The 22841-nt window shown below is 50.3% G+C and overlaps 1 protein-coding gene across 1 annotated transcript in view; it reads left to right on the top strand.

Annotated features, from left to right (window-relative positions):
* COL15A1 (collagen type XV alpha 1 chain) overlaps positions 1-22841 on the top strand; it is a 97609-nt gene that overhangs the window by 26774 nt on the left and 47994 nt on the right. Inside the window, exons 3-9 of the mRNA XM_072959808.1 lie at positions 6081-6628; positions 7828-7902; positions 9730-9810; positions 14424-14571; positions 17698-17807; positions 20070-20216; positions 21486-21638. Of these exons, the coding sequence (XP_072815909.1) occupies positions 6081-6628; positions 7828-7902; positions 9730-9810; positions 14424-14571; positions 17698-17807; positions 20070-20216; positions 21486-21638 (1262 nt within the window). The remainder of the gene's footprint in view (positions 1-6080; positions 6629-7827; positions 7903-9729; positions 9811-14423; positions 14572-17697; positions 17808-20069; positions 20217-21485; positions 21639-22841) is intronic.

Here is a 22841-nt window from a genome sequence, read left to right on the forward strand (position 1 = left end):
ATGGTAACTGTTCAGATTTTCCTCTGCCCAGTCCATCTCTAAAGCCGTCTGAGTCCTCCTTCCTGTGTTCTCGGGAGGAGCTGCCCCAAAGTTGTGCTCAGGAGCCTGAACCAAAGACTTGAGGAGCGTGAACCCCAGTTGCATATGTCTGTCCCCTTTCCTCAGGCCACAGTGGCAAGTGCCTGTTCCATGCCAAGCCTTGATGTGGGTATTTAAAGGAGGGGGTGGTGCCGCAGCTCTGTGTATAGGGTGGAGACTTGATCCTGAGGGCACTGGGGAGTCATTGAAGGCTTTGGAGCTTGTGGGTAGCATGAATGGATGACTACCAACTGAGACACCTCGATCATGAGCTTCTTGAGAGCCTGCATTCTGGGTTCAGCTTTATACCCCCAGGGGCACACAAGGCATGATGTGAGGGCTTCATAAGTGTTATCAAATTCATGAATTGGAAAAGTAGGTTGAAGAACGCCCATTGGAAATGAAGCTATGCCTATGCATTAATGAAGGGAGAGATTAAGACTGAGGTCAACTGTCCTAAAAGAACCTAAAAGAATTATCTTTGGAGAAGTGTAGCCCTCTCCCTCAAAGGGTCCCGAGGTTCCTGAGGCCAGAGAATTCAGTGATTGGACCCCCACTAGCACTGCCCCATCCAGTTTTGCCCCTCCAGGATGGTGGGATGTCTTCCCACCAGCTGTGATCTCCACCCCCCTTTCCCACCCAGCACAGAGCCGTCCCAGGACAAGCCTATGGACCAAGTTGCTGAGCCTGTTTGTCTTGGCTCCATGGCTTCTCTTCTCTCCCTGGTGGCCGCCTGAGCAGGTGGCCCTCCTGCTTGAGGCCAAGGGGAAATGAGCCAGCGGGCCCAGGCGCAGCCCTGAGCATGGGTCACTCCAGGCCAGGGGTTGCTCCCTGCCACGCCACGCCACGCCGTGGACAGTGAGGGTGGCGGTGGAGGCACGGAGGGAGCTGAGAGCACTGCTGGGCTGATTGGGCTTCTCCTAGATTGTGGCTTGGCTCCCTCCTATGGTTGACCCAGGGGAAGCAAGGCCTGGTGGCTACACACTGGTCCTCCCTTGCAGCTGAGGCCCAGGCAGCAGCGGGCAGGAAGGATTAGGAAGGGATCTTTTGACAGACTTTGGTTTTGGCTAAGCTTGTGCCTTTGAATCGAATGAAAGACGAATTGCTACCATTTGTCAAGCACTTGTATTTTCTACCCATCATGTCATTTGGTCCCCACCTGTGAGATGGGTGGGATGTTCCCACATCACCAGTAAATTATCCACCCACAAGCTGCTTGCTTGGTAAATGGCAAAGGCTGGATCTGAACCCAGCTTTGTTCAACGCCAAGGCAGTTCTCCTCCACAGGCTAACTCTTTTGCCTACTCTCCAGCTTGCCTGCCAACCACCTGTGCCTGGCGGGGCTGGGGCAGCCCGGGGGTCATGGGAGAGGCACAAGCTCTGGGTCACATGTTGTTTCAAATCAACCCCAAGGCAGATTCACACCTCCCCTCTATGCAGCCTTGCTGCACTGCTCCATCTGCAGCTTCCTGGCTGGGTCTCCTGGTCATGGAACTCTTTCCTTAACCATCCATTTCTCCCTGAACCCCTACCTGTCCCTTGACACCACTTAGAAATAAGCCCCCGGAGGAGAGGCTCTGGCCATTTACTCCCTGTGGAACCACACATTCTGCCAACCTGGAGCATCCCACCAGGAAGGGGCTTCTCCTCCTGATCTCAGTAGGAGAGATGGGGGAGCTGGAGGAAAGGCTTTCACTAGATGAGATGGAGAAGAAAGCAAAGCTATCAGCAGGGTACTCACAGTTTTGTTTTGTTTTTATCTTTAAACTCTGGAAGGGAGAAAAGAAATCTCAGTGGGGTGGTTCCTTTTACTTCTATTTCTGTTCTTTTCACTTTTTTTCTTTCTTTTCATATAAAGATGGACTATATTTGAGTGAGGAGAAAAATGAAGGAAAGGTTTTATACTTTCTAAAAGGGGATGGAAGGAGTTAATGTCTTTAAAAATATGTAAATGTCTTTATTTTTCACACCATGTTCTTGGGGTAAAATTCAAAAAGTACAAAGGAGTATCTAGTGAAAAGAAAGTCTCCTGTTGTCCCCCAGCCACCAGCTCCCTTCCCTGGAGACCGTCTCTGGTCCCAATTTCTTGTCTCCTTCTACAGATACTCTAATAGATATATTAAAATACATTTTTTACATTTATGTAATATATGTAATATATGTCTTTCCAGCTGATAGCAATTCTATTCTGCACCTTGTTTTTCCTGTTTGTTTTCCGATTAATACATTTGTGTCCTATTAGTGTCTAAGGAATCATATCTTGCTAAAGGCTGCATTATATTTCATTGTACAGATATAGCAAGAATTATTATTTATTTAACCGTTCCCCAGGATTTCCAGGATGGAATGGTTTAAATATATTTAGATACATTTTAAACAATGCTACCATGGGTATTCTTCTTGAGTGCTTTATATTTCACGTATGTACCTTTATCTGTTTTAAAAATTCCTAGAAGTGTAACTGCTGGGTCAAAGGGCACAAGTGCACTTGTAATTTTGATAAATAATGTCAGAGGACCCCTCGCATAGATGTTATGCCAACTTACGGTCCCACCAGCAAGGCGTGCGATGACCTGTTTCCTCAAGCTCTTATCAAACGGTGTTACCCACCATTCTGATCTTTGCCAATCTGCGAGGGAAAATGGTATCTTTGTAGTCTTACCTGGTATTTCTCTTGTTATGAGTGAGGTCGAGTATCTTTTCATATGTTTAAGAGCCATTTTTTTTTCTTTTACTGTGGAAAGAATTTTGTATTCTTTGCCCATTTTTCTGTTGGGTTGTTGTCCTACTACTTATTGGTTTGCTTCATATATTAGGGTAGCTCGTTTGTTGTCTGTGATAAATGTAGCAAATATTTTTGTCCAGTTTGGGATTCTGTTTGACACTGTGGGGATTTATTTTTGCTGTGCAGAACTTAAAAAAATTTCAGTGTAGTTACATTTAACCAAAATTTCCAATCTTTCTATTTTTGCCTTCTGGAGTTTGTCATACTTTAATTTCTGTTTTAATGCCAGTTGCAAACTGGACAGGAAAAGCTTTGGACTGGGAATCAGATCAGTTTATATCTGGCAAATGCCTTCCCTTCTTTAACCTCAGTTTTGCCTTCTGTAAACTGAAGAGGTTGGACTTCTTTTATTTATTTGTTCACTTTTTCTTTCATTTGTTCCTCAGCGCTGAGCTGGGTATTGGAAACACAGAGATGAGTGGTCTGGTCCATGTTCTCATGGTCCAAGGGGGAGAGAGACACGTGACCCAACAGGGACCTGCAGTGTGCCGAGGGTGAAGATGGAGGACCCCAGGGTGTACTGAGGGGGTGTCTGATGCAGCCGTGGGAGGAGGATGTAGCTCACGAGGTGAAATAAGGGACTTCAGGGGAGGCGAGGCTGGCCTGAGTCTTGAAGGATAAGAAGGGGTTATTCTGGCAAAATAATTGGTGGGGTGCGGTGAGGGGGGTGGCCAAGGGGAAAGTAACTGATGTAGATGGAGGAGGACCTGTGACAGCAAGGAGCACGAGGGGGGCGGTGTCCGGCACGTTGGAGAGTCGGGAGTGTGGTTGAGTCTAGACCGCAGAGGCCTCTCGGGCTGCTGTGACCCTGAGGGCCACGAATGGCCACGACGCCTTCTCAGCGGGACCTCAACATGAACAGATTTGTTCCTTTGTTGAGGCTGGGATAATCATTTTCACTAAAGTATTGTGAAATATTTTCTATGATGCTTTTTGTAAAGAATGCTACCATGAACACTTCTTTTGAATGTCACCTAGTTTAAGAAATAAACATTATCACTATAGTTGACAGACCCTGTGGGCCATTCCCCAAATCCTATCTCTCTGCCTCCACTAAATGTTGACAAGAACACGCTTCTGGTGAGCATGTAAAATGGCATGTTTGCATCTTCACCATAATTAAGATGATAATTGCATCAAAAAAGAAATGGTAATTATGTGATATAAGTGTTAGCTAATGCTAGGGTGGTAATCATATTGCAATTATATAAGTGTATCAAATCAACACTTTGTACACCTTAAACTTACACAGTGTTATATGTCAATTCTATCTCAGTTTTTTAAAAAAATGGCACAGTTGCTTAAGAGAACAATTTAGCCACGCTCAGTGAAGGTGCAGATGCACGCGCCTGTATCATCCAGTAATTCTACCCCTAGGTGGTGGAATTACCTGCACAGCTAAGCACAAGGCGGTGTGTATAAGAAAGTTTATAGCAGTAGTGATTGTAGTAGTGATGGAAACCTCACTTTCAGAACCATCAGCAGAAAAGGGAACTGATCCATAGTGGCTTATTTATACATACAATACTGCTATGAAAATGGGAGACTGGGAACCACATGTCTCAACAGGGGTGAATCTCAAAAATACAATGTTGAGTGGAAAAAAAAAAAGTACCAGAATCCCTGCATCATGCCAACAATTATATAAAGTTAGAAGACAGGCACACAGTTCTGTGTTCTGTTAGAAACCCATGTAGTAAACACACAAAGGTACGCATGGGGCTGAAAAACACCAGATCCCCCAGAGTGGCTGCCTCTGGGGTGTGGGCAGGGGGATAGGATTAGGGAGATTGTGAGGGCTTGAGCTGAATTGATACTATCTTTCTTAAGTGTAGTGGGAGGCACATGCCTGTTCCTCATGTTTTTCTTTCTTAGAAAATGTTAATCATGTATTTTATTTAGCCCAGTATTTCCCCAGATTATCACTTCAACATTAATCAATAAAATATATTACACAAAATGAATATTTTACATTCCTGTTTTCAAATATTCCTTTTTCAAAGTCCAGTTTGTATCCACTGTCCCACCTGCCGGGCTCCTGTCTGCCTCTCTATGGGACCTGCCGTCCTGTCTCATCACCTCGGCTGCACGTGGGTGCATGTCCCTGCAAACCAGCCGGCACCTTCTCCCAGGGAAAGGGAGGACTCGGGCTTATGAGCCTGGGGTCCTTTCTGGGAAGCCTAATGGTGCCCTATTATTTCTCCCCCAAAGGGTGATGGTTAGCAGCCCAGCCTCTGGAGCCAGATGCTCCGGCTTTGGACTCCAAATGGACTTCCTTTGGGCAAATCCTAACTTCTCTAAGTTTTCTTTGAAGCAGAATGGGGATAATAGGACCTACCCTCACAGAGCTGCTGTGAGGAGTGAATGAGCTAATGTATGTGCAGGGGAGCGAGCAGAGCCTGACGCGGAGTGAGAGCCCAGGGAACGCAGATGATGACGGTCCTGATGGTAACCACAGTGACGAAGGGTGATGACGATGACGCATACTTCGGTTGTCCTGACGTCTGGGAACTCTTTACTTTGTCCCTGCTTTTGTCCCACACCCTGAGGCACTTAAACAGTAGATCTCATGCAACCAGAACAAAATAAACCTATCCACTTTTAAAGAAAGAAATGGGGAAAAACTCCCCACATTGACGAGGGAGCATTGTAGGAATATTCTTTGGAGTTTTTTTGTTTTGTTTTGTTTGGGGGAGGAGGTAATTAGGTTTGCTTGTTTGTTTGTTTGTTTAACGGCGGTGCTGGGGATTGAACTCAGGACCTTGTGAATGCCAAGTATGCACTACCACTGAGCTATAACCTCCCTCCAGAATATTCTTAAATGTTTTCAAAACTGCACATCATGACTTGTTAGCGGGTAATGAAATCAATTTGGCAGGTTGTTTCCAGCATGTTTTTAGTGAAATAGAAGAGAAAAAGAATTATTAAACAGAAGGGGAAATATCAGAATGCCTGGTAAGTATTAAAAGTAAATAATATTTTATGAAACATTTGTTTCGGTGTTACAGATGTGTATTTGTCTAAACATGCACATTGGATTGCAATTTAGATACATTTTTTACTGTGGGTCGTTGTCAAAACAGTTTGAAAAACAGTAATTATGAAACTCCAGTGGGTTCCCAAAGGATCCCATGTCGTTCGTGACATCTCTTCCTCAGTTCCAAGCGTAGTAGAATCTATGTGTGAAGCGTGGTCTCCTCTCTCTCCCTCCCTGCAGAATTGGCTTCCCAGGGCCACCTGGACCTCACGGAGCTCATCGGCGTCCCGCTGCCCTCATCCGTGTCCTTTGTCACCGGCTATGGTGGCTTCCCGGCCTACAGCTTTGGGCCTGGCGCCAACGTTGGCCGCCCAGCCAGGACCCTCATCCCGCCCACCTTCTTCAGAGACTTTGCCATCAGCGTGACGGTGAAGCCCAGCAGCGCCCAAGGAGGGGTGCTCTTTGCTATCACAGATGCCTTCCAGAAGGTCATCTACCTGGGCCTGCGGCTCTCGGGCGTGCAGGATGGCCACCAGCGGGTCATCCTCTACTACACGGAGCCTGGCTCCCAGGTGTCCCACGAGGCTGCCGCCTTCCCGGTGCCTGTGATGACCCACAGGTGGAACCGCTTTGCCCTGGTTGTCCAGGGCGAGGAAGTAACTCTCCTCGTGGACTGCGAGGAGCACAGCCACGTCCCCTTCCCGAGGTCCTCCCGGGCCTTGACCTTCGAGCCCAGTGCAGGAATCTTCGTGGGCAATGCAGGAGCCACGGGGCTGGAAAGATTCACCGTGAGTCCGAATCCTGCGGATCAGGGGGTTGCTGGACTCTGTACAACAAACACGAGCAGCCATTCTTTTTGTATTTTATGTTTTAAATTATTAATTAACTAATTTTTAATGGAAGTACTGGGGATGGAACCCAGGCCCTGATGCATGCTAAGCATGTACTCTACCATTGAGCTATACCCTCCCCACCAGCAGTTCTTGTTGTTAGTTTATTCTTATGTCGTCAAAAAGGCATGTATGTATGGTGGGAAGAAAGCTAGGCCTGGACCAAAAAAACCTGGATTCCAGCCCTGAGTTTTCAGTTTAGCCTGAGGATTTTAGAAAGTATCTGGATTCTCTGATCCTCTCTGTGTTTTGTTTTGTTTTTTTCTATAAGTGGGGATGAGAAAACTTGGGCCATAGGGTTGTGGAATCACGTGAGCCAGCCTATGTGAAAGCATTTTGTATGTTTAAGGCGTTGTAAAAAGGGTAAGGCTTGTTATCTCCTTTAGTGACTTTTATCTTTGGAAAGGGGTGGTGGTTGCATGTGAGTAGTTTCTGCAGAGGTGCATTAGCAGGAAGGCCAGAGTGTGAGGTGCTTTCTCTCTCTCCTTTTGGACAGTATGCCCTGAAAAAATACTGGAAAACTGATTTTACTATCAATGGGCTTTTATGAATTCTAAAGCAAATCCCTAGGTTACTGTAGTTACTCATGTAGTCAGCACGTATCCTTACTGATACCCGCCCAACTGATTCAAGACAGGTCATGGAGAGCGGACTGTCAGGTGTGGGGAGGGGAGGCGGGAGTGGAGGCAGGGAGGCTGGTTGAGAGCTGCTCTGGGGACAAGTCCTTCCAGCTGGGAAGCTTTGAGCCACAGGAAGGACACATTTTGGTGGAGGAGGTGTGCATTTGAGGGCTTGCCGCTGACAAGCTGGGGACCTGGGGACCAGTTAGGAGGCTGCTGTTAGCCTGTGCCTTGAACACCGTGCTCTCCAAGGACCTCTCTAGTTAGCAGCGCTCATGTTACAATGGCCTGAGGAGAGTCCCCCTAAAGGAGAGTGGGCCTGTAGTAGGTGACTTGGTTTCCTAGTCTCGGCTGCGGGCAGCTCTTCTCACTCCTGCCTTTTACCTGGCTCTTCTCCTTTACAAAAACAGTCGTGTCTCCCATGGGTGCTCACGCTGCAGACGTGGCTTCTGACCCCTCCCCTCTGCTTTTTCCCAGGGCGCCATACAGCAGCTCACCGTCCACCCCGACCCCAGGACTCCCGAGATGCTGTGTGAAGCTGAAGACTCCTCGGTGAGCCCCTCACCCCACCCCCAACAGTGGGCCCTGCGGCCCCAGCAGCCAGTCAGCCAGACAAGGCCCCCAGGCAATTCTTCACCCCCCAACACCCCACCCCCAACAGTGGGCCCTGCGGCCCCAGCAGCCAGTCAGCCAGACAAGGCCCCCAGGCAATTCTTCACCCCCGTCGTCATGGAGTCTCTGAAATCTCTCATCTTGGCAGGCGCTGCCTCAAGTCCTATTTTGGGCTTTTTGGCTTTATTATTATTTTTAAGAGCTTCAGCCATCTCTTTGGTGTGTGTTGGGGGGAGGCAGGGTGTGTTTCTTCTAAGGTGTTAGGTTCTTCCGTGGCTGTACCAGTCAATGAAATGGCCTGGTTTCCAGACTTCCTGCCAAGAAAGGGTGTCAGGATTCTAAAATCAAAGTTAAAACTCTTAAGACATTCTGGGTGTAAATCCTTATGAAAATAAATCTAAATTTAGCTTTTATGCTTGGCAAATGAATCATTTCCTCCACTGTGGGAGTGGTAGATGGGGTGGGTGGTTAAGATGGGTCCTTTCCCCGTCCCTCCCTCCTTTCCTCCCTCCGGGATTTACTGAGCATCTGCTAGGTGACAGACCTGGGGAGATACCGGCGATAAAGGGATAAACTGGGAACTGCCTTCATCCTCCAGATGCTGACTCAAACTTACACACTCAAATGCAGTGACGGAGCTGAGGGTAACTGGTCCTAAGACCCAAACTCTACAGGTTGGGTGGGGGCAGGAAGGTGGAGGAGGAGGAACTGGGACCCAGTTGGAGAGGAGTTGATGCCTGATGAGTGACAAGCCAGTGTCAGCCAGGTGAAGAAGAAAAGGTGGTCCAGGCAGGAGCCATGGCATGGCACAGAAAAGCCAGAGGAAGGCGGAATGTGGCTGATTCCCAGAGTTTCTGCACCTCTTTGGGTGCTGTCAGCCCCAAAGCTAAACATTAGCTGATTTCATTCATTTAGTGAAAAATGCTGATTGCCTGTGGTCCTAGGACCGGGGATGAGATAAACAAGGTCTTACTGTGTAGCACAGGGAACTGTATTCAATAGCTGGTAATGGCCTATTATGATAAAGAATATGAAAAGGAATATATATATATATATATTTATATATATACATAAATGAATCACTATGCTGTACACCAGAAATTAACACAAAGTTGTAAATGGACTATACTTCAATTAAAAAAAAATGCTAACAGTGTAGTTGGAGAGCCCTCAGAGGTGGACCTTGGCTCTGTGAGAATATTTGCTCTCCTTGAGGCCATGCTCCTGGCCTGGCATTCACTCATATGACGCTGAGAGAAGGGGAGCCTTGTGTGCATGGATTCCTTCCTCTCTGCATGTTAGTATTGGACAAATAGAAATGACCCAAGGGTCCACGAGTCAGCTGCAGAACCATGGCATGCGGGTGTCCCGGCTGCCGTTAGAGGGGTAACAGTGCAGATGAGCTAGCAAAGGGAGGACGCACTTCAAACGTAACGGTTCCCAGCGGGAAATTCCAATGACAGCCATGCAAAGATTGGGAGGCCCTTTTGACAGAGATTCAGGGCACCTGGACAGAATGCAAGTAGGTATGTTGGACTGTCCATTGATTATAGTTTTCTGTCTGTTTGAGCAATAAAATGATGAAGGAAACAAAAAGAATAGCCAAGATGCGTGCTCTGTCCTCCATCCCACTCTCTCTGCCTCTGTCCATCTCCATCTCTCCCTCCTTCCCTTTCCCACACTCGCTGTTCCTCCATGGGAATGGTTCCTGTGACTTGCCCAGTTAGTTGTAACCTGCTCTGCCTGGCATGATTTGTCTTCATACAGGCATCGGGAGAGACCAGCGGGCTTCAGGAGACAGACGAAGTGGCTGAGATCTTAGAAGCTGTCACCTTCACTCAAGCCCCGGTGAGTACTGGGTGCTGTGCTGTGTCATCTTGGTCGGCTTTTAGGAGGCTGGGGGTTATCGGAGAGCCCAGAGCGCTGGTCTCCATTCTCAGATCTGTGACTTCATTGGATGGCTCACCTGGGGAGGTCAAGAGAAGACTGGCCAATGGATGTTTTGCAAAATCCCCAGTACACAAGAATGCTGTTGGCTGAGTGCTACTTTGTGCTGTGGCCATGAGAGGGCTGTCCAAAGGCAAACGTTGTGCTCTGTCACCTCCCAGCTGTGTGAACTTGCGTGGCTTACTCAGCCCCTCTGAGCCTCAGCCCCTTTTCCATAATGCAGCAAACAGTGTGCTATCTCATGGGGTTGTTGTAAGGTTAGAGGAGGCAGTGCAGGGGAGGTCTCAGCCCAGTGCCTGGCACAAGGGCAGCAGCCCTGAATGGTGGCCGTTGTCACATTTTCTTGGGGCTGTAGCTGTAAGAAGGAAGTCAGGAACCCCACTCCTGTGAGATGCATAGTCCTCCTAGGAGCTCGGTTCTGGCCCCATGGGAAAGGCAGCCATGCTCCCAGTGGTGTGGGCCTCCTCCCTCCTGGGAATGTGCCCTGTGGCAGAGACAAGGAAGTGGTTTTAAAAGCACTGAATCAGACTGTGGAGACACTAAGGGGCCTGTTTTAATGAAAACAGCCAGTGGTGTCTGAGTCATTGAACACAGAAGCCCCAGCGATCTCCTTGATTGGCCTGTCTCAGTCCATAAACTCATCTTTGACAGAAGAAAGCAGAGAGTTGGAAATAAGGCGGGGGCTATAAATTGTAGACCTCCAGTAGCAGAGGTGTGGGTAGGACAGAATAGGACCAGAGTCTGTTCGCATAGGAGGGACTGAGAGGTCACCTCTTTCTATACAGAGGTGTACAGAAAACCGCCCTTTGTACAGATGGGCAAACTGAGGCCCAGAGTGAGAAAGAGACTGGCCCTAGAGCTGAGCTGTTCCCTTCATGCCCCATCCAGGGTTTAGGCCATGAACTTGTGCTGCTGGCCTGGGCAATGTTGGAGAGGTGCACCCCCAGGGCCACAGCCAATTTGGAGGCAGCTGGGATGGAGAATGTCAAGGGTCCAATGTGCCCACCTGGATGGTGACTGGGGCATGGCTGCTCTGGGCAATGTTACAGCCCTGTGTGCCCATCAGCCCTTGGCCACCACATTGGCGTGTCCAGGGCACAGGGCAGGATGGCACAGGGCAGTGGTCCCTTGGGCTTTCTAGCCTGGTGCTGCCCCCCAGTGTACCAGTCACAGCCAGGAGTGAGGCTGACTCAGGCAGAGATGCTAATAACCCAAGGTGGCCCTGAGGGAAGGACAGGAAAGGGTAGTGGGGTCTGAGAGCATGAGATGACCATGAGGTTTTAACCCCAGGGGAGGCACAGAGGCATCTGGGAGTGTAGACATTTGCCCGAGGCTGCCCAGCCTGCAGGCTGCAGAGCTAGGTCTGCAGCCGGGCCCAGGCCACTGTCAGTCACATCGCCGCCAGCGGGGCTTCCCCCTTTCACCAGCTCCTGGAAGGGCCCGTGGCTCCCCTCTCTGGCCACCCCCTCCAGGGACGGAGAATTTCCCTCTTTGGCTCAGACGTTCCCCTCCCCTCTCTGTCTGGCTTCTCTCTTGGAATGAATCTCACTTCCCTGTCCTCACCCTTTCCAACCTGCCACTCTCCAAGACACAAGCCATGACTGGCAAACTGAATCACGGTCAGGGACTTAAAAGCCAGCCCCTCCTCGCCTCCTTCCCCATTTAGGGTAGGAGTCCCTGTTCCCCCATTCTTCCCCCTGCTAAGTCAGCATCTCCTGACACACCTTTCCATTTCTGGAAAGTTCTATCTTTGCTGAGTTAGAATTAATACCCTATGGTTCTCAGCCCTGGCTGTGCATCAGAGCTGGGGAGGGGCTGGGCATGTGCAGAGAGGGAGGTGCTAGGGGAGAGTCTTTAAAAAAGCCTCTTGCCTGGGCTGCATACCCGGACATTCAGATTCAGTTGGTCTGGAGTGAGGTCTGAGAGTCTTCTTACACGAAGCTCTGTAGGTGATTCTGATCCACAGCGGACCTCTCTTCCAGCTACACCCAAATGCTCTCAGTTTCCTAGCACACCAAGCCCTTCACCCCTCGTCCATGCCTTGACTCCTGAAGTCTGTTTGCCCGGAGGGCCCCTGCCCACCCCTTCTCTGCTTGCCTATTACCCACTTGTCCTTCAGGATCCCGTCCACAGCCCCTCATTGGAGTCCATGGTCAAGCTTCCCTCCTCACGCTTGGCTCTCACTTCTGCACTCCCAAGTCACATTCAGTCACAGTAGTGGTGTCTCGGCCTGGGTCTGTGTCTTCTCCCTGACAGTCCAACAGCGTGAGAAGAGATGCCTTTCTTATTCATTCATTTCTGCATCCCAGGGATCAGCCACACTGGTTCTCCATCCACACTAATCCCTGAAAACCAGCAGCCACCTGTTGGAGTCAGGACACCTGACTCTGACCACCGAGGGTCAGCTCACTGGCTCTGCCCTTGAACCCAGGGTTCATGGCTGTCTTGTTGAGAGTTTGCTAAAAGAGGCTTTTAGCTGACGGGCTGGAGTCTGTGATTTCTCTACCTCTGCCACCTTGAGTTGCTGAGCTCAGCCACCCTGCCCTACCTGCCTTGTCTCAAATCCCAAGTCCCTTTTAAAGCAACTGGGCTTCCAGCCACCAGCAGCCTTGCTCCAGGCTAGACATGAGCTTTCTTGGCACCATCAGGGAGCCATGATGAAGTGTCTTCCTCCGGACCCTTGGCAGGGAGAGGAGAGGAGCTGCCTGGGGCGGGGGTCCTTACCGCCCTGCTAGGTCACCATGCAGCTGCGGGAAACGCAGAGGTCTTACCTGGTCTTTTTCCCAGCGTCTCCTGGGGGCTGCCTGCTCTCTGCTCCCACTGCTCTACCCTGGTTCCTGCCTTACTCGGCTTCTTTAGTACAACCTGCTGGTGGCCTGCCTAAACCTCAACTCCCCAAATCCATGCTCTCATTGGCACCAGGGTGAACTCCCTGAAGTACATACCTACTCACATCTCCCCCAGCCTGATACCCAAGGGGCGTGTCCGTTGCTCCCAGTTGAAGGCCAGACTTCTCACCGCAGAACCAGCCCCCTCCCTCTCTCTCCTTCCCAGCCTCCATCCGTCTGCTTCCCTCCATGTTGCCTGCCGAGCACAGGTGGTCAGGCCCTGGCAGTGCTGTGACCTTTCTCACTTCATCGACCCTTCCATCCCTGTTTTCTGAAACTCTGTTCATTCTTCAGGGCTCAGCTTCTTGAAGCCATCTATCCCTGCCTCCACCCTGGAGGTTTATAATACAAGAAACTGTATCTTTTTTTTAGGACACAAATATTCCATTTCAATATTCCTATTGAAAAAACTACAAGTGTAGATGAACAAACAGGTAATCACCTTTAATAGCAACACCCAGAGAAAGTGACTGTTGAGGTGATATTCTTTCTCAAAATTTAGAATGCTCTTGATGTTGATGATAAGTACCATTTATACTGTGGGCCTAGTCCTATGCTGAGCACCTTGCATGTTATACCCTGTAAGTATCCATTATTAGTCCCACTTTACAGAGGAGGAAGCTGAGGCTCAGTGAGCTTATGTGACTTGCCCAACATAACATAGCTAATAACTGGAGAGCTGGGATTTGACCCCAGTTTGATTGGAAAAACTGAACCATTAAGTCCTAAATTAGGGGTCCATATGAATCCTCCTTGTTCTGATGGACCAGAGATTCATCACTGGTACCCTGGATTCTGACATTAAGGAAATCACCTTCTGTTATTAGCCAGGATAGGTAAGTAAGTGATGGCTGTGGTAAGACACTTATCCTGAGATCTTAGTGTCTTAGTTGCTTCTTGTTCATATCACAGGTACAGCATTGATCAGCAGAATCCTTCCATTCACGCCCAGCCCCTTGAGCTCAGAAAGTGATGAGACAGACAACTGACAAGCCCTGGGTCACAGGAGCTGCTACCTGATCCTGGGTCTGGGATTGACCTTTGCTACTGTTTATCGGGATTTCCGCCTAGATCTCTGAACTGCTGTGTTTGCAGCTGTTGGAGTTTTTTGTGTGTTTGTTTTTTCCTAGTTGGTAAAGGTGGTTAAGATGTTGACTGGCTTTGGAAAAGCTACACAGAAGCTGACGTTTTCCAGAAAGGAAACCATACCCTAATCTTTTATTTTCACAGGAATATGTGACCAGTGTGTGCCTGGGATTGGATTTATGCAGCTTTTACTGAGTGCAGCTTCCCCCTTCCTTCCTCCCCCTCTCCCTCCCTCCCTCCTTTCCTCTACCAGATCTTTACTGAGCACCTCTCTGTGCTGGCCTGGGATCCAAGGATCACAGAAATGTGGTCTCTATGCTCAGAGAGCTTCAGCTGAGAATAGCAGAGTCTTGCTATAAACTGAACAGCATTTCATTACCACACCATGCATCTTTTTTAGGCCCTGAGAGGTTCACGGTTCTAGATTTCTTCTGGGTGTATTCAGCTCTTGTGGAGACGGTATTTTCTCCAATGATACCAACCTCTTTTCTGCTTTTCTGCCAACTAAATCTTTTCGGGTCTCATTTTTCCTCCCTTCAGTCTAGAGAAACAGAAGTGGAACCCATAAACACACCTCCAACTCCATCCCCTCCCTCTGAGGATGCGGAGCTTTCCGGCGAACCTGTACCTGAGGGGACCCAGGAAACCACCAACCTGAGTGTCGTCCTGCACGGCAGCCCTGAGCAAGGCAAGTCCCCGAGGCACCTTCATAGGTGGTGGGTGTAACGCAGAGCACCTCACTTAACCTTCCTCATCCCTTTGAGGAAGGAACTATAATCATTCTCATTTTACAAATGAGATGGGGAATTTGAGTCAGAGAGGTTATGCCATCCAGCTGAGGATCCAAGGCTCATAAATGGCAGAACCCTGGAACATTTAACCCCTAGACTCCACCCCTCCAGAAGGGCCTAGGGCTTAACAGAAAAGCGTGTGATAATTGTGGCTGCTTGTTAAATACTTACTGTGTACCAAGTGTTTATGTCCCCTGTCTCCAGTCCCGACAGCACGTCACCTAGTTGCTAGTATTAGCCAGTATTTTACAGATGGAAAAACCGATGCTTGGAAAGATGGGTGACGTGCCCACGGTCACACAGCTAGTGAATGGTGGGACTGAGCCAGCACCCAGGCCTGACTCCACAGTCCCTACTCTTTCCAGCCTCGGCCACAGACTCGCCAACTCTCAGAGGATCAGGCCGTCTAAACTCCTGTTGACACATGGGGGAAGCTAACTGATGGCCAGAGGAGGGCAAGCACACAGGAGGTCAGCGGCAGGCCCTGGGGGCGTGCTGGCCTCCTGGCTCCCCGTCCAGGGCTCTGACCCCTGCCCAGCCATACAGAGAAGCCCTGGCAGAAGTCCAGGATCCTCCAGGATCCCCCAGACAGCAGCTTGACGTGCCCACGGTCTGAGGTCAGCCTGCATTTTCTGCCCTTTATCAGAGGGGTAACCATTCAGATGGAAGTTACAGCCAAACCAGAGCACTGAGATTTAGGTACAAAGTGAAGAACAACCCAGACTGCCCACAGTAGAGATTGATTGGGCAAACTGTATTTCATTCATGTGTACAGCCCTGGAATTGGTGACACAAGATTTAATGACCCAGGGACACACTCATGATGTATTCCATGAAAAAAGCATATTTCAAAACTATATGTGTGCTGTGACCCTAAATTTGAATATATGTTATTTATATCTATATTTAGCCATGTAGAGCACTGTGTGTGTGTATGTTAGAATAATGGACAACTAAATACTGTGAGTGGTTATCTCTGGGTGGCAGGGTTGTAAGTTTTGATTGTCTTTTTGTACTTGTGTATTTTACAAGTCTTCTAAAATCCCATGTATCATTCCCTTCACTTCTGCATCAGTAAATAAATGTTATTTTAACAACTAAACTTGGGAAGTCAGTGGGTGACAGAAGGTATACAGTACTGAATTGAAAAAATTGTATAATAATTTAATAAAGTCATAATACCAGGGCGTAGAAATCAGGGCGTAGCTGTGGAAAGACTGCTGGCCGAGAGCAGACCCTTTGGACGGAGGCCTTGCTCAGCCACCTATTCGCTGTCGGGCCTAGGCAAGCTGCTTGACATTTCTAAGCTTTGGATTCCTTCACTGTCCACTGGGAGTGTCCACAGCCCCTGCCTCCCGGGCAGATGAGAGGGTTGAATGCAGCGGCAGTGGGTGTGGAAGTGGTTTGTGAACTGCGCGGGCGCTTCTCCGGCCTGGGTGGGGGTTGGGGTGGGGGGGTGGGGGGTGTTGTGATTAGGATCTCGGGGGGGGGGGGGCGCGAGGAGGGGGCCGAGGCTGCAGGGTGAGGACCTCTCCTGGACTAAGGGGCAAGTGCAGAGGAGATGGGACACAGTCTTAGCACAGCTCGCCTGTCCCCTGGGATCCTCCAGAAGGCTTCTGTGGCAGACGCAAGGCCAAACGGAAACAGCAGACTGGCTGGGAGGTCCCGTTCTCGTCGAGAGAGCTCAGACAGTGCGGAGGAAGGCGCTGAACCCCGAGCCCTGCCCCTGGCTGGGGAGAGCCTCCCAAGAGTTTTACTCCAAGGGTCCTGACACCCTCTTGGCCCAGGGCACGCCACCCCAACCTCCATCCCCGGGGTGGGGACGCAGAGGCCTGAGGTCCCTCCAGCTGCGAGCACAGCACCCCCTGGTGGTCAGAGCGGGGAGGACGTGAGAGTGATTGTGAGGGGCTGACCGCTCCTGGGCATTCAGCCTTTTCAGTGCGTGTGGGCGCAGAGTCCCTTGAGTAGTTCAGCATCTGCCCCCGACACTGTCCTCCCCAGGGGACATGTGTGAGCACAGTGTGTCTGGAAAGGACTGGCTTCAGGGGCCCTCCCAGCTCTTACTCTCTGTGGGACCTTGTTCCTCCTTTGCAAAATGGAGTTAATAATCATAAAGTGCAAATGTGCAAATCAGAGCAGGACACACACTCTGTGGGGAGACTGCAAACATGGGACTCCTGCCTTGGCTCTGCCCACTGGCTGCAAGGTGGCAGGGAGGTCCTTGTGGGTAGGACAGATGGGCCAGCGGGTGGATGACATGAGGGAGTGCACAGGGCATGGTTAGCCAGGGCCCAGCCCGTAACAGGTGGGCATTCATCTTAGCAGAATGTCTTTTTCTTTGCTTGAGGACTCCGTTTGTTTTTTAAATTGCAGAAGAAATGTGTGCTTGTGGTAACAGTTGAATCAGTGCGGAGTTGTATGAACCAAAATAGTAGTTTCCTGTCCTGTCCTATGGAGGAAACCAATATTAAATACTGTGGTTTAGCCAAGTGTGTGTGGTTTATCTGCACACACTCAGATGTACATATCTATCTATTTTATATGTTATATATAATAATTATGTAAATTATAGTGATGATAATATATGCAACGATTATAAAACACATATGCTTTTACAAATATAGACCACACTGACAATGAACATTTATCAACTGCTAACTCTAGGTCAGGCGCTGTTTTCTTGCATTAGCTTTGTAATATATAATCCTCAAAAATGACCCCATGAGGTAGGAATTAGGATCCCCTATTTGTAGATGAGGAACCTGAGCCACAGGTTACCTGACTTGCTGCAGGTCACATTCCTAGTAAGTGGCAAAGCAGGGTTCCAGTCCAGCAGTGGGTACCAGAGCCTGTGAAGGGAAACCACTGTGTAATTCTGCCTTTTGACGTCTGTTTTTCTGCAACTTTTTCTTCCTCTTAATCCTGTGTTATGGACATCTTTTCAAGTCCTAGGTGCAGAAATACATCATTCTTTTTCAGTTGCCAAGTGCAGTTATTAATTAGAGAATGCCTGCTTCCTATAGGGTCTGGTGAGATCCTGAATGACACGCTGGAGAGAGTGCATACTGTGGATGGTGTCCCTGTTACAGACACTGGCTCGGGGGACGGGGGCTTCCCTGATGTCATTGAAGAGGTGAGTGAATGGTACATTTCATTTGATAAGTCTGTAGTACATTTGCTTATTTCAGACTTGACGGTGACTTGTCTCGGGCACCACGTAGAGAGCCCCGAGGATTTTAGTTGAACATCATGGAGACTGTCTCCCTCCTGCTGGTACAGAGGAGCAGGAGTCCCAGGGCCCCAGAGGCTCTCCGGGGATTCACCAGGACAGGGAGGAGAGGCAGCGCAAGCTGGTCCTCACACCTGCCCAGAGATGAATGCTGGGTCCTCACCAGGGCACTTGCCTCCTTCCTGTTGTGAAGATGCACAGCCTCTTCTGCCCTTTGGCAGAATCAGATTAACTGCAGGCATGTCTGCTTTATTGTTTGGTAATTGGCTTTCCACCTGCAAAGCCAGTTGTTTAAATGCTGGACACAGGAGGGTGCCAAATTAAAGCCAGCGTATGATTCTCCCTTCTGGCCTCTGCTAAAAACCCAGTGTCCGCTCATTCTCTTCCCTATCCTAGGATGAGAACTCAGACACGTCTCTACTCTCCCAGTCACTATATGGTAGCAGCCTATTTTCACAGATATTTCCAAAGTCCAGTCCACTATAATATGAAGAATTCAATAGAAATACAACCAGGAGACGGCCAGGGAAGGAAGCATGGTTAGGGATTTCCTCATTTTTTTGCTTCTCTCTCTTCCCTCCCATCACGACCCCCCACCCCCCATCTCCAGCAGCTGTTTCTAACAACTGCAGAGTCTGGCCCACCTGGAGGAAAGGGCACATGTGACTGGTCAAGAAGATATCTGATTGCTAGAACATTCTCTCATTCTGCTGTGACTCTCAGAGGTCCTCCTGCAGGAGACTGAGGATCCAAGCTTCCACCCTCTGCTGATCACCCTGATTCTCTACGGGGCCCTTTGGGTGGAGTCCACCCTGGGATGGCTTTACCGGGCTCCCTTTGGAGGGGTCATATCATTCTATCACCAGGAAAACAGCTGCAGGACAGACACCTCTCTGTCTCCTTCACTCTGGGTCTAGAAGGCTCCCTGCTCTTGCCTTTGGTGTTTCTCTAGAGGGAATTAAACACCAGTCCCTTTGCCTCCCAAAGTCGAAGGACTCCATATCCAGCTCACCAAATGGTTTGTAGTGAGGAGAGGGGAGGGGAAAAGCCACAGCACACTGAGAATTCTCTCCAAAGGAATTCTGACTCCAATCACTCAACCCCTGAACAAATTTGTTACCTGTTCTTATGTAGCCCAGAGGCCGGTGATGGGCTAATGCTGGTGGAACTGATTCAGTTGCACTGTCACTTAGCATGTCCTGCATGAGTGGTCTGCCTCCTCCTTTTAAAATATGCAGGGTACCCGAGGCCTGTGGAATTGTACTCGCCCTTTGCAACTTTAGCTGACATTGAGTCAGAAAAAAATATCATTTTAAAATCCTGTGCCATCATCTTTTCTCTGTTTTTTGGGACAATATAGTTTGGCAAGGATTTAATACGTTATATGAAAAAAAGGATTCTGTGGTCACGTAAGGTTGGGAAATGATCTGCTCTAGATTCTTCTTCATACAGGCTCTGAGAAGTCCTGCAACAAAGAAGTCTGTCTAACTTTGACCAGGCTAGTGTTTTTAGTATCCAAAGGAACTACTTTTTGCAACAAAACAAAACCCCACCCAAAAGTAAAAGGAAAAATAAAGCAACTGAGTGAAACTGAGATAAAACATAGTTTGGTGACACCAGCAGCCAAAGCTGCTCTCCGTTGCCATGTGCTACATCTGCTGTGCAACTGTCATAGAGTCTGCCTGTGCATTTCCCAAGGAAATGGAGTCACAGGGAAAGAGAGGGGTGACTGGTCTGGAGAAGGCTGAGGACGAGGCTGATACCTGGGCATCTCTGAAGCGCCGTCATGGATGAGGACATTCATCCTATCCTTATGGCTCCTGGACACATAGGGGAGGTCACAGGAACACAGACAGGTCTAGACAGAAGTGTCCAGCACTGGAGCAGGTGTCTCAGGAGGCAGTGATTTTCCAGTCATTGATGTGGCAAATAGATGCTTGGAATCAAACAGGAGACACAGGTGCTTTGCAGTCCCTCCTGCCACAGGGATTCTGGGACTGTGTGGAGCTGGAGTAACGTCAAAGATAAGAAAGTGCTTTGAGGAAATGAAGCTACAGAAATGCAAGGTGCTGGAGGGGTACGGGCAGTCTGTTCCCTCCAGCCACAGGTGCGTGGATCAGGGCCATGGGCAAGTGATGAAGTCCTAAGTGATGCCTTTGTTCCCAGGGCTCACCTACGGAAGAAGGGTTAACAGCAACAGCAGCAGCCGAGGTGCCCATCAGCACTGCCAGGGAAGCAGAGGTCGACATTGTGCCCACCGGGGGACCGAAGCTCTCCACATCCACCGAGGACCCCGGGGAAGGGGTCACTCTGGTAAGCAGCTCAGAGTGCATGCTCTGCTTCACCTGTTTCTGGAGTCTGGGTGGGAGCAGCCACTGGGCTTCCTCATCTGTCTGCAAAGTGCAGAGTGACAGCCAAGTCCAAATGGACACTGATTTGGAGACCGAGGCATCTTTTGACTCACTCAGCAGATGTTAGTGGAGTGCCGTGCTGCACTGGGCACCAGGTGAACAGGATGGACCCAGTTCCTGGGGACAGAGAGGCAGGCGGTGCAATAGGAGAGCACAGGGGAGCACCAGAAGGGGCCCAGAACCCAGATCTGGGGGACCAGGAAGACTTCCTAGGGAAAGGATGCCAAGGGAGAGACCAGGGGGATGCTTAGAAGTAGCCTGGCAGCCGGGAGTGAGACGGTGTCCCCAGAGGTGGGCCAGCTGGAGAAAGGCCTGGAGGCATCAGTGAGAAAATACAAAGTCCTAAAGACGTGCAGCATGCCTGCGGGGCCTCCGAGACTGTGGGCGCAGGGAGAAGGAGCCGAGTATCCAGCAGGAATGCGGAGTCACTGAAGGGTATTAAAGAAGGGAGTGATGTAATCTGAGTAGGATTTTGGAAAGATGACTGAAATCCTGAGTAGGGGGAGGATGGGGGAAGGAAACTGGAGGCAGGGGGGTAGGTTCGGAGGCCGTGTCTCCATCTGGGCAGGGGGAGGTATTGACTTGCCCTGGGAGGGCCAGCGATTTCAGATCCTACAAGAGTCCCGGTGAGTAAGGGCCTGGAAAGCTTCCTTTGGATCTGTCCCCGTGACAACTAGTGACCTCGGGGAGGGCAGTTTGAAGAATGTGGGAGGGGTGCAAGGCAGAGGGCATTAAGCTAGGAGAGAGAGGTTCAGGAGGTGGTCTCTGAGGCTAGCCAACCCCATCACCAAGGAAGCTCTGCATTCCAGGACCTGGGTTTTGTCCCAGCACCACGACCTGGGTGCTCAGTGGAAGCTGCACTCTCGGGAGTCATGGAAGGAGGATGGTGGGGACAGTGAGCGCCGAGTCACTAACGTTGGCAGGGGTGCGGGGTGAACCACACAGGTGCATGCTGGCCTTGGGGCTCACACCTTGGGCTGTATGCAAGGTCCAGTCTTCCACGTGGGAACACATTCGGGGCAATGGTGTAAGGTGAGGCTGTGGGTGGGCAAGTGCTCTGAAGGCACAAGAGTGACAGGATGCAGGTGCAGGAGGCGCCCTGCAGTCCCCTCCCTCCAGTCACAGCACAGTGGATCATGGACGGGGGCCCTTGTGATGTCTTCCTATTCAGGGTCCAGATGATGAAGAAGGTTCAGCAGCGACAGTGGCCGGGGAGGCCGAGGTGCCCATCAGCAGTGCCGGGGAAGCAGAGGCCAGCAGTGAGCCTACCAGAGGACTGACCCTCTCCATGTCCATCCAGGACCCTGGGGAAGGGGTCACTCTGGTAAGGGATGTAAAGTGCTGGAAGGTTGAGTTCAGGGCTGGGAGCAGGTCCTGACCTTCTCAGTGGGCCCATCTCTGTTCTGTTCAGCAAATCCAGAGGAACCAGAGTGGGGAGGGTGCACCTCTGACCAAATACTCCCTCAGATATGGAGTTTGCCAGTGCCTGGGTGAACGTGCTGTGGCCCCTGGAGGCATGGGACTGCACAGGCTGATAGTGGCCCAGTAGGGAGATGGGTGAGTCAGTGAGGTAGGGGTGAGTCCAGGGCTGATACAGGGGTCAGGAGCCAGGGTGTGAGTGGAGGAGGTGATGCAGGGCACAGCCTGGCCCATTTCTGGGCACAAGCGCAAGTGGTCAGAGGGCAATGGAGGGGCAGGGTGCAGCAGGCCTGGCAGGGTCCCAGGGCATGGCCAGGCCTTCTCAGCGCTCTCCTTAGGCACCATGGGGACACTGTTTCCAACTCCTGAAGGCAGGACGTGATTATTCCAGGACACTTTGTAAGTCTGTCCTATAATATTATTATACTGGATGTCCTGTAAGTTCTTCAGACTCAACAGATTCAAACCTAGACTCACCTCCACCCCTCCTGTGTTCGTTCCTGTCTCAGATGATAGGACCATTGTCCCCCAGTGGCCTTATCTGGAACTCTCCACCCTCTTGCTTACTTGCCACATTCCATCATGTGTCAAGTCTTGCTGATTTTCCCACCTCAACACATCACAGATCTGCCTCTTTCTATCCTCCTCCTGTGCCAGCCGCCTGGACCAAGCCACCGTGTCCCTAGCCCAGGTGATGGCTAAGGCCCCTCCTGGCCTCCTCTGTCCTCTCCCCTGACTCCTCCTGGTGGGGGCAGCTCTCTGCGAGGGGCCTCCCATTGCCCATGCTGCAGACCCTGCTCCCCAACCTGGCCTCCAAGGCTTGCAGGGTCCGGCCTTGCCAGCCTCGGGGACCACATCTCAGGCCACTGTCCCTGCTCTGGGTGCTCCAGCCTCACTGGCCTCTTTTCAGTTTCTTGAACACGCCACTCTCCTTCCTGGCTTAGAATCTTCCCATTCTCTCTCCTCTCTCTGGAACCTCCCTCCCCTCCTTTAATTCCTGCTTATCCTTCAGAGTTCTGCTCAACCCCCACTTCATCTGGGAGGTGCCTCCCAGGCTGTGAAGTCTCCCCATCAGACACACTCATGGCACCCCAAATTTCTCCTTGGA

This window comes from Vicugna pacos, chromosome 4, assembly GCF_048564905.1.
Source record: "Vicugna pacos chromosome 4, VicPac4, whole genome shotgun sequence".
In the NCBI taxonomy this organism is placed as follows: Eukaryota; Metazoa; Chordata; class Mammalia; order Artiodactyla; family Camelidae; genus Vicugna; species Vicugna pacos.